Here is a 12143-nt window from a genome sequence, read left to right on the forward strand (position 1 = left end):
GTCTCCCTTTCAGTTATCTATCAGCACTAATTTTCACCTTCCCTCTTTTTCAATGCCTCCGGCACTCCTGTCCCAGGACCTTTAGTGTTATAGCACCAGAAGTGTGGTGATGTACATTATCTAATTAGTAAGCGAATTACAGTATGTAATGAAATCATTATGATGCCCACTTACTCAAGGGCATAATCATAGTAATATTTTACTATTGCTAAAATTACTCCATTCTCACCAAATCATAAAGTCTGTGCTTAAAGACTGGCATACAGATTTCTTCAGGGCTTCTTCCCCCTTTTTCTCCATGTGTACATTTGTAAAAATAACTTGTCAGCAACATAAACCTGGTAAATACATTATTGAACTGGTTATGCCAGTCTGCACAGACTTTTCTAACATACCTTTGCACCAAAAGGTATGTTCTATCAGAGATGCAGAGAAAGCTGCTTGCAAAAGTTGACTTACTCAGTGTCCGCCAAAGGAGACAGAAGAGCAAAGTGAAACAAATGAAGGCCCAGTTCCAGTCGTGGTTTTTCCCCACTGTGGACACTCCCATGAACACAAAAATCAAGGTCTCACTGACGCTGCTCAGCATCTTCATGAAATACTTTATTGTAGTATAGGAATTCTGGGAAACATTCTCCTCCACGTATTTTTTCATTGTCACTGCACAGGCTGTCATCCTGTACCAGGCAAAACATCAGAGATCAGCCAAAATCTGTTTTTCTTTTCATGTAAGAATGACCTCAGCCTTCATTGCCTGCACTCTACCTCATCACCCTGTGACCTTCCTAATATCAAGAAACATTTTATTTCTTCAGTAACATTAGCTATTTCATTAGATAGGAGAGCATCTTCATTCAGCTTTACAAATCCATTTTGCATGCAGGAAGAAGGAAGCAAACCAGTCAGCCTTCCAGATGAGGAAGTGAGGGTATCGTGTTCCAGCTCAGAGTCCATTTTATCCTGAATGCCTAACACATAAGTCACCAAGCATCAAATATTTGAGTCTCAAAGAAAGGGCAAGTCCTACCAGCCTACGGATAGATTACTTAGAGGGACAGAACCTGCCTCTTAGTGATCTTCTCCTTTGAGGTGGTGGTGGTAGAACACGGTGGTAGTCCTATGCTGGGTTCAAAGCTCCCAGTAGCTCCCTGCCAGCTGGCTTGCAGATCAGCAGAGCCAGGGTAAATCTTCAGTGACTCTCCACCCACAGCAGCCCACTGCTGTGCCACAAGGGGAAATTCAGTTATTCTGCAGAGGTGTCCTTCCCCCCTTTTAGTTACCCAGGGTGTGGAGAATATGCCTAAGGAAACAAAGCAATGTTTTGCACCTCTTCACTGTTAATGAAGACTAGAGCCTTCCTCAGAGGCATCAGCAGCCACCCAGCACAGATGCTGGCAACAATCACATGGAGCAGTAGTCTTTGAGCAGCCTTACTGAAGGGGGTTTCCTCTTCCCCCCTCTGTTTTCCATAGTCATAGGTGATAGATTGAGTGCTATGCTAGTAACGTATTCCATCATCTAGTTCTACTGATAATATTTTAGTCTTTGGGGGCTTCTTGTGATGATATTTTTCCAGACTTGTGAATTCAGAGAATGCTGACTGTTCATTAAATAACCCTTTATCTAGTTTCTGTTCATTTAATTTCCACTAAAGAAATCTCAAGGGTATTCTGGTGAGGCTGAGACATTTAGCAGGTCCAAGGACACTCTAACATAAGGCCATTAGGCATTAATGTTTAATACTGTTGACTTTCAGAGACATATGTATAATAGACTTTCATGATCCAAGTGAAAAATGAATGAATTCCTCAATAATTCAGAAGGGTGACAATAAGTTCCCATCTCTAAAACAAGCAACGATTTCCTTAATGAAGCAGTAAGAATAATAAATCCAATTATATTAACCTTCTTCTATTACTAATCATTTCAGTACTCTAATGAAAATAGGAAGCAACAGAAATAAAGAGCTATGTAGTCTAGTGTAATGAATAGGCAGGGAAGGAGTATTTTGGGCAGTGCAGGTAGGAAAGGGTCCATATGGTATTAATGCTCACTACATAGTAGGTGTAACCCTGTTCAACTAAAGTCACCAGTCACCTCAATCAGACCAGCTGGGTTGGATATGCAAAACATACTACAAGACTCATCTGCTTTGTCTAATTGCTCAGAAAAACATATCTCCTGTCTAACTACTTATTTGATGCAGTCAAATATTCAAATTTTGCTTCCCAGGGCCATCCTGCAAAGGTTGCTTTTACAAAGCAGATCCTTCTGTGACATTGAACAAATTGGGGAGAATGAAACAGCCTGGAGAAAAGAAGGGCCTGGGAGACTTTTATTGCAGCATTTCAGTACTTAAAGAGGGCTTATAAGAAAGGTGGGCACAAACTTTTTAGTAGCACCTGTTGCGACAGGACAAGGGGTAATGGTTTTAAACTAAAATATTAAGGTAAAATTAGACTAGATATAAGGAAGAAATTTTTTACAATGAGGGTGGTGAAACACTGGCACAGGTTGCCCAAAGAGACTATAGATGCCCCATCCCTGGAAACATTCAAGGTCGGGTTGGACAGGGCTCTGAGCAACCTGGTCTAGTTGAAGGTGTCCCTGCTCATTGCAGGGGGGTTGGATGAGATGATATTTAAAGGTCCCTTCCAATCCAAACCATTCTGTGATTCTATAAATCTATAATTGTACAATTCTAGGAAATCATAATTCAACAAGTGGAGGTGAATAAATGCACCTGTCTGGACATCAAAAGCCAGATGCTTGTATTTGTTTAGGTTTAAACCTCAATAAAGGGAACTCCTTTCTGGAGCACCAAAGCCCACAAGACCTGGCATGCAAGCTCAGAGCCAACACAGGCCATGCAAGGCTGCTGCCACCCACCAGCTGGTCACTGAGCCTGAAGCACCAGCAGCTCTAGCTGGAGCATTTGACACCATCAGGTTCTCCTTTCTTTACACGTCATCCTCCTGAGGGGCTGTTTGGTGTGGTATCTTTGAAACTCACCTACCAGCAGTTTTCTTATAAAATTTCTCACTTCCACTCCTGTTCTTTTTTCTTCGGCTAGAAGAAAACTTTCTTCTTTCCTGCTTTCCTTTCCTTCTGCTGCCCTCCTTCCTTCCCACAGTACTCACCCTATCAGCATTTATATCAACAGACCTGCTGGCTTTCTGCAGTGGACAACCATGCCATCACAGCACTTTAAGGAAGCAGTCCCCAGCACTACAGCAGTATCAAGCTGTCCTGACCACATCAAAATATGATCGTCAATATCCACATACATGAGTATATGTATCCTTATGTGCTTGACGTTCTTGGTTGTCTGGTTTTGCCTGGTTTCAGTTCTAGTGGTGTTGTTCAAATGTAATGATTCCGGCAAACTGTCTTAGAGCTGATGTTCACAGCTCTATGCAAAAGGAAGAACTCAGATGTTCTTTATTACATTTCCTATACTCCTTAGTTCCCATCTCTCTTGTAATCTGATGGTGGTGCTGCTTAGAAATAAATACAGATACAGTGATCTGTTATCAAATCATTCTCTCATTCTGCTGATCTTATCAGAGGCAGCAGTCAGATGGTGGCAGCACTAGTCATTTTACCCACAGCTTGCAGTATTTTTTACCGCAGGCAAAACCCTAAAATAATTTTAGTGCAAACATGCACTCCTCAGTAGTACATCTATGTCTACGCTGACTGTGGGACTGCTTTTCCTAGTTAGCACTACATTTTACAGATGCCTTAGAAAACATCCACTGCAGATCTCTAGGCCAAAGACTGAAAATGCCTGTATTGTACCAACCTTGAGCAAACCCCCTCCTCAAAACAATGCCAATTCCCTCAAGAGGGCATCCAAAAAACCATAAAGGATACTCACGCCAAAATGCCGGAGATGTAAAGGGTTTCAGCAGACAAGTATGACAGGTAGCTGAACATGAAGACCAGCAGTGGTTCGATAGCAGAAACGTTGCGGGTGAATCGAGTCATGAGTGCCGACACAAATCCAAAGACGATGCCAAACAACATGCCACCCAGCCCCACCACGAAGAAGCGAGCAAAGCCAGCAAAGACATCAATGGATTCAATTTCTTCATACCTGTGCATCTGGGTGAAGGCGATGAAGATGTTATATAAAACCTACATGTAAAAATAAGGAGACAACAGTCAGATAACTTTCTGAACCTGGCAGGCTTACTCTTTTCATAGCGTGGGGGGGTGGGGGTGGATGTATGCCTGAAATTCCTTTACACAGCTCAGCAAAGTTGCAGTTGAAATCTCAGCTAGTTCTTAACAAGTCCCAGAATTAAAGATCTGTTAAGTGTCCTGAAAAATAGCAAAAAACCAGAAGGGTAGATGGGTATGTAATAAAAGTAAAACTCTGGGGGATCAAATGCAATCAAAGTAACTGAAAAATACTCATGTTTTTTCATTTTCTGAAGGTAAACTTAATTATTGGTCTTTGTAGCAGATGTTGAGAGACCAGCTAGGTACCTTACCAACCCCAGGTTCCCCCCTCACATTATTTTTCTGACTCAGGATGGGGCAGGGCAGTGACTAAGAATCACACTTTTGAATTAAATCCCATTTAGGTTGTCTGTATGATCAGTAGACTGGACACACTTCATTAGGTGGACTCTGGAATGTTATATGTTTTTCAATAGTACTTGGCACATAAACCCCATGAAACATTACCAGAATGGGAAATGAAGCAGGAGAAGGAAGGGAAGGGAAGGGAAGGGAAGGGAAGGGAAGGGAAGGGAAGGGAAGGGAAGGGAAGGGAAGGGAAGGGAAGGGAAATGGTAGCCTAGCTTTCATATTGTCTCCAGCTAGAAAAATACAGCTTCTCTGTCCTCACATGTTTGGGATTTGATGCTACATAATGTTCTTCCCAGGAACTCTGTGTCAATCTCAAAGTGGGAACCAAAAGCTGTGGCACTCTAAATGGCCTAAAGACCCTTCACACATATATTTTGACTAGAAAGCTTGAAATGATGAAAAAGAAAAAACAGTGTCAGATTAGATGAAAGAGTTCATTTTCTACATTATGTAATTTGATCTATAAAGATATTTTAATTTAGTTTAGAGGAGATAAGTTTACCATACTTCTATTAATATTAATTTATTTTCTGCAGAAATACATGATGAAAAATCTTCAGTATATTGCACTTTCATCCATCTTTTAGAAACTAATAGGAAGTTTCCACAGTAATGAGTGGTGTAGTAATAGAAAGGTCTTATTGCTGACAGTCGGTTAACATTAAGTCCTGACAGATCTGTTACAGGGAGTGTGTAATGCATGAAAGTCACCTTTCAGTTTGCAAGAGAATTTTGGGAACATCTAAAGATACCAGGTCTCCAAAGCTGTTGCACCAAAGCATTAATTCAAAAATGCAAAACAGACCAAAATCATTTTCCTTATCTGGTTTTCTTTGGTCTTTCTTCTTCGTATAGTTAATTCCAGAAGGCTATTAAGAAGATTAAAGCAGATATTTTCAGGTAGAAGAGCCAAGCTTATTAGGATAATAATTATTCCCCAGCTACTATCTAATCTTAAATTGCTGCTGGGCATATATGACCTTGAGCTGTCACACAGCCTGTTCTCCAGAAAGATCATCGCTAGTGTTTGGGGGGGACAGACAAAGCACAACAAAATGTTTCATGTGAGAAAATATCCAGACCTTCTTTTTCCTAATGAATATGTACGAAATTAGGTTCTTCAGTGGCAGATAAGGAAAAGAGGGTTCATCTCTCCACAGTAAGTAAACCTTAATGTACTTACCATATAGCTTTTAATTACAAAACCTGTTCCCTCTCTGTTCCCCCTTTCTTGCAGACTTCAGCCTGTTTTGAAGACATGATTCTTTATAAATGATACCAAGGCATGAATCTATGCTGACTTATGAATAAAACAAATTACACTCAGCAAATGATAGTAAGTTTTTCTCCTTTTTTCTAGTTCCTAAAGCGTTTATATGATATAACTGAATTGGCATTAAAATAGAAATTATGGAAATGCGACATAGTTCTCATTTTTTTTGTAACATGCTTTGTGGGAGTAAACTGTTCTGCACAGCATCCTGCACTGCATCATACAAGTGAGGCTCCATGTAACTGCTGCTTGGATAAGTTACATTGCAGTGTTTGTGCCAGTAAACAGAGTACTATAATTCTTTATATGGTAGAAAAGCCTGAATCAGCTCAAGATGCCTTTGTTCACCCAACAAGAAGGGATGGATTGATAGCTGGCCTCATTTAACAACTCTGAGAATGTCATGCTTTGGGTTTTTTGGAGGGGATATTACCATGTAGTGGTGTACCACTGGGTGGCTATTAGAGCCAGGGAGAAGAAGAGGCAGTGTGACACTGTCATCCACAGGGGACCTCCCCAGGGACTGGTCCCTGCTCCAGTTGTCTATGATACGAGCATTGCAAATATCATCCACATCAGAAGCATTGGAAAAAAGATTTTCAAGTGACTGCCTTAAACACCAACACAGGCAGCCTTCATAACTCTTTTCTTTCCACCGTGATAGCTCTTTCTGACCACATGCACTTAATTTTAGTCTAAACACATAGGTCAGCTTCAACAGCAGGAGAAATATCTCCATCCTCCTCCCTAGCACCCATACAATCCAGTAGTCAAAGGCTTCCTCAGTGACATCAGAGGGGTAAATTCAAATACCTTTAAACAAAAAAATCAATTTTATGTGGGTCTCCATCATGCAGTAGGTTTATTTAATTGCTGTGCTACTGCGCACAAAGAAGAGAAGGCACCATTAGATAGCAGTCTAAATAGTCACTGCCACTTAATTTTGAGTACAGCAGGATGTATAGGTGTTCTCAGTGTTTCTCAAATCAAGCCTCAGAGATGAAGTAGTCAGAGGAAAGAATCAATTTCCTGTTGCACACAGGTGCTCAGCTCCTCTTGAGATAGAAACGGTCTGTGTGTATGCAGGACCAGAGCTTCAGATGCCTGAAATACTTTGCAGCAAAATCAGGGTCCTCCACCTCTGTTCAGGTTTAAATGAAATCCACACTGGATTTACCCACATCACTGTTTTGAACAGAGCTTTGGAACTCCCCTAATGTATGATACTTGCTAGGACCAGTCCTGTTGCTGTTTGTACTATTCTGATGCTAACAGTCCACTCAGAAGCAACCAGTAAAAGAAGCAATGAACAGGACCTGGAGCCTTGTTCCATCCACAGGCATGGCCCTACTGAGGCGCTATATGGTCCTACAAATGAGTAGAAAGGGTAAATTAGCCATTTTTGTCCCAGTCCCCTACATAAAGGCATAACCCCTAAATCATCATTCTAATTCCACAGTATGTTATTTTGTGATTTTTTTATACAAGGATATTGAACTAAATATAGGAGAGGGAGTTATTGTTGCCTCAAATATAACACACAAGTCCAGCAAATTTTATACCAGTTTTTCCTGCTAGGGGAAAAAATGGTCAAGCTGATAAGCAGACTGGAGAGAACCAGCAGATACTTGTATTTAAACAATCAAAAATATGTATGCTTAATATATTTTGGTGATATTATCTTTTTAAACACAGAGTTAACTCAAAGGAAACTGTTAAGAGAGGAACAGGGAGGAAATGGTAAGATAAGACACCCAAGATAAGCAGTTTTAAAGCCTTTTAAAAGGAAAGGGGGGGTATCAGAGAGGAGAAAGTAACCTACTGGGCTCCATCCAGGTGACAAATACTTCAGACTTCTCAAACATGAAGCCAGGTAGAGATTTGGAAAATTTGAATGCCCAGAAAATATATGAGAGGTGGTCAATGTGGAGATACATCAGCAGGAGCTGACAAACTGATTGCAACATAGCTGCTGGGAGAAGGTTCCCCAAAGATGAGGGCACATGGGGCAAAGGCAACTCACAGTGGTGTGGCCAACGCTCCCCATGTACAGTCCTTTCATCTTTTTTGCTATCACACTTAGTGGTGCTGAGAAATGCCTAAATACCACTGTTTTTAAAGGCTTTCTGTCACTACACGGATGCAATAACAGGATCCTAACTGAAAGATCATGTGAACACCATTATGAGTTGGATCCCACATCATAAATAACAGCTGAGAAAAAAGGGAAGGTGAGGTAGTGAGCCAGTCAAAAAAAGGATGAAACAGGCTCTTCCAGAGTGAGGAAGACATATTACTTTTTGAGGTCTGCACTTGAAGGAACCAAAAAGACAACTGGAAGTGATAGATGCATTGGGGAATTTTTTGTTACAACTATAACGCATAAACAGTTTCATTTAAAGCTGAGTAACATTTGTCCCTTGGTTCTACATCAGCCCTACAGCTCTGATTCACCAAGGGGAACGATTTATGATCAATAGGCTGTGACTGCAAGAATTTATTTAATTTCTTTTCCTTTTCACATTACTCATAAACTGCACTTCTCCCATGAAGCCTTTCAACAATGAACTCTGTACAGACTTTACAAGTCCAAGTTGTGCTGTACCTCATGTATAACAGTACCTGAATAGTTTTTATATATTTTAGATTCCTGTGATTTAAATTCTGTAAAGATCTTATCTAGCAAAACTCCTTAACCTGCAGTTAACTTGGAGCACAAGAGCAGTCCTGTTTGTTTCTGAGAAATAACATCTCCTGCTTGAATTTCTTTCTTGAAAAATACGTGTGTTCTAAGTGTTTTTGTCAATTGTGTTTTGCAGCTAGAATTTCAGGTTGCTCCAAGTTTTCATAGAAATAATAAGAAATGAGGAAAAGTATTAGCAAAAGGAGCTCTGTAAAAACAAATTTTTCATATAAAAAAATAAAAGTAAGAAGCATTGTTTCTGGACACTTAAGATAAGATAGCCAAGAAAGGTGAACATTTGTCAGATGTCAGGTTTTTTACTGCTAGAAACAGAGTTATGCAAAGTTATTAGTGGCTTCTGGAATTCTTCTCTAGGGTCTCTGGGGAACTTCCCAGAAACGGCTGGAGAAGTGCAGCCTCCAGAGGTTGTCCATGTCTGGCTTTTTTGGGGGGTTGGTTTTTGGGTTTGTATTTGGTTTTGGTTTGGTTTGGTTTGGTTTTTTTCCCCGGAGGGCTCTCTAAAGCACATGAAAAGGCAGGGTCTCTATCAGTACCCTCGTTGCCTTCAGTCTTTATGTGGTACAATTTTCTATTTGTTTGCTTGCACAATGTCAAGAACATTCCTAGGTCTTACACTGATCCTCACAGCAAGATCAGCTATAGCTTTTCTATTCACTTCAGGGAATACAAGAGCAACATGTGTATCTGTATGCTTCCCTCTTCCAGCAGCTCTAAACCAATACGTTTTTGAAAGAGTTAATGTAAGATGTACTCTTTACATACATTGAAATTACTTCAGTGTAATGGAGTGGAGTATCCATAGAATAATGTATCTAGGAACTCCTCAAAGCTGCTTTAGTCCTGTGCCCAATAATCCTACAAGCCACAGGAACCCAAAGAGGGGAAGACAATGAGTGGAAAGAAACTCACCACAGTTATGCCATCATTTAGCAATGACTCTCCAAAGATCATCATGTAAAGCTGCTCGTTAACGGAGGCTTCTTCAAAAACTACCAGAGCAGCCACAGGATCCACAGCTGAAATCATGCTGCCAAAGAGGAGGTTCTGCAGCAGGTTCAGGTCTGTCAGGCCAAAGGCTTCAATCTGGCAGATTCCGTAGAGGGAGAGGCCAATCCCAAACGAGTTTAGCAGAGATCCCAGCACAGACCACCACAGGATGGACCCAAAGTTCTCAAAAAATGGGCGAGTTGGCATGAAATAACCCTCCTCCAGGACGATGGGTGGAAGGAGATACAAGAAGTAAATACTTGTGGTCATCACCGGTGGAGACTTGTGATCAGAAGCATAGATGATTGCTCCTACCAGTGCTCCAATGGCAATCAGGATGCAGCTTTCGGGCATGAGTCTTGGTAATCGGTGATAGAGATGGAAACCTTGCATAAAACATTAGGGTATTAGTCAGGTTTAGATTAACCTGATGTCAGACTGATGTTTTGCCTGCCTTCGAAGACTTTGTCTTTAGACAGCCAGGTTTTGCTCTTAGGATTATGAATGTAAAAGCAGGCAGTATTGTTCCCTTAAAAATGAAATATTTCCAGACTTGTATCGCTAAAGCAGGGGAACAGTTTGGTCATGAACCTTTTTTCTTCCCACTCCCCAGGTCTCAATTGCTGAGCAAATGTGCCTGAGTCTAAGCTCCACTTCTAGGAATGCAGAAACCTCTTTGAAAACATGCCTCACAATTTGGAAAGAAAATATTCAAGAATCCTTGCTGTGCAATCACTACTACCAAGCCTTTGGGGCACAGAATTGTCCCTCCATCTCAAAGAGACCCCTGTCCCTGGCTGCAGGTTCAAAGGAAGATCCCCCCAGTGCTGAGGCAGGTCCCTGGCTGCAGAGCTCCTGCTGGATTTGGGACCAGGGACCTGGAGAAACCCAAGGAAGCAGGGAGCAGCTCAGGTACCATGGTCTACTCAGCTTCCTCCACTTCCAACACTCTCCTGAAGCATGGCATGGACTCCAGGTGATCCACAAACAGAGGCAGTGAGTATTCACTCAACAAAATATCCAAAGCAGCAGGAATGAAGCGACAGTAACACAAGGCTTTGTGCAAGCTGATTAACCTCACTTTTCTGGGAAAACTTCTGTTCCTCCAAAAGGTAAACAACATTTTGTAAAGAGCCTTCTGAGTCCGTTCGCTGAAAGAAAACCAGTGATTTCAGCAGAGCTGGAAGAACTATCAGCAGCCTCAACATTATCTCAGATATTTTCTCAAATATCTGAGAAAGTAATGCACCCTAAGGGATTTTTTTTTCCCCTTGCTAGAATAAAGGCTGAGTCTACAGTAGCAAATTAAGCAGGCCAAAGACTTTTCCAAGCAGAAAGGTTCAGCTTGCATCTGTACAGCCAAATTCTCTTCCCTACCCCAGCATTCTCTTCCCTACCTCAGCAAAAATGGTCATATCCAAACTGCCTGTGGGAACAGATCCTGGACCACAGCCTGCCTCGGCACTGCCTGGGAGAAGGCTTGTCGGCACGGGCCAGAGCCGAGCAGGAGCACACCGAACTGAGGTGATATGGACAGTCACGCACAGCTGAGGTCAGCTCACAAGCACAAAGGTAGCCAAGCTGTGTTATGGAAACAGGGCTACAGTTACTGTATAAATGTTGTGGGTGTGAAGCTCCTTCTGCCTGTTTTAGCGTACTGCTACTGCAACTGCATTCATATAATCTTCCCATCAGACATCAATACTGATACCAATACTAAGATAACGTCTAGCAATGGCTCATCTAGTCTCTATACCAGGAACTGTGTAATCATACTGCAAATGAGAAGTGCTTCTACTAGAAATGTAAGGAATTTTCCAGAATTTACAAGAAAGACTATGAGGCTGACTAAGAAACCTATAAATCCAATGGCTGTGTCTCCATACCTGAAGCTAGGTAAGCCTTCATCCCATAACTCTAGAAACTAATGCCGTGACTGCATTTCTGTGACCCTCAAATTAACAATGTTCAAAAGTAAAGGCAAAAAAAATATGTTTATGAAATTGAAAATAATTTATTTAGGAGACTATTTGTTTGTATCAAAAAGTATGTTAAGATCATAAATCTACTCATCTCCTTTTTTAATTGAAAAAGTAATGTTCAAATCTTCTGTCAGTTTTACAGAATAAGGGAACTGTCTTGCTTTTCAAGGTCTCAGAAATGTTTCCCACCCTAAAATCTTAAAATAGAGAAAGAAGATAATATGCGAATAAACCACTAAAAATTTGTAACAGTTTGGAAATGTTCTTCAGTGGGTAACTAGATTATTGAAACTAACTCTTTCTTCCAAGTAGATTTGAAGTCAACAGCCCCATGCTTTCCATCAAAAATAATATTATTTGAAAACTCCCAGCTAAGGAACAAGTCTGCTTGGGAGGCATCACACAGTTCTTCTAAAGTATCTATTTCTTGCTCAAAACAAGAACATTGAGTAGATTTGCCATATGGCAAGTCCTGTGCTTTTATGGATGATGAATAATGAAATTGATCAATATGCTTACTGCTAACACACTCTGCTGATGCCATAACAACACATTTGATTTGTGAAAATTTTTATTATTATGTTAGCAGTGAAGACAT

The 12143-nt window shown here is 40.9% G+C and overlaps 1 protein-coding gene across 2 annotated transcripts in view; it reads right to left on the reverse strand.

Annotated features, from left to right (window-relative positions):
- SLC9A4 (solute carrier family 9 member A4) overlaps positions 1–12143 on the reverse strand; it is a 45208-nt gene that overhangs the window by 30042 nt on the left and 3023 nt on the right. For both annotated transcript variants that reach the window (XM_056327854.1, XM_056327855.1), the window contains 3 exons: positions 9486–9949; positions 3881–4140; positions 460–677 (listed from right to left, as the gene is read on the reverse strand). In XM_056327854.1, coding sequence (XP_056183829.1) covers positions 460–677; positions 3881–4140; positions 9486–9949 — 942 coding nt within the window. The remainder of the gene's footprint in view (positions 1–459; positions 678–3880; positions 4141–9485; positions 9950–12143) is intronic.

This window comes from Falco biarmicus, chromosome 2, assembly GCF_023638135.1.
Source record: "Falco biarmicus isolate bFalBia1 chromosome 2, bFalBia1.pri, whole genome shotgun sequence".
Classification (NCBI taxonomy): Eukaryota; Metazoa; Chordata; class Aves; order Falconiformes; family Falconidae; genus Falco; species Falco biarmicus.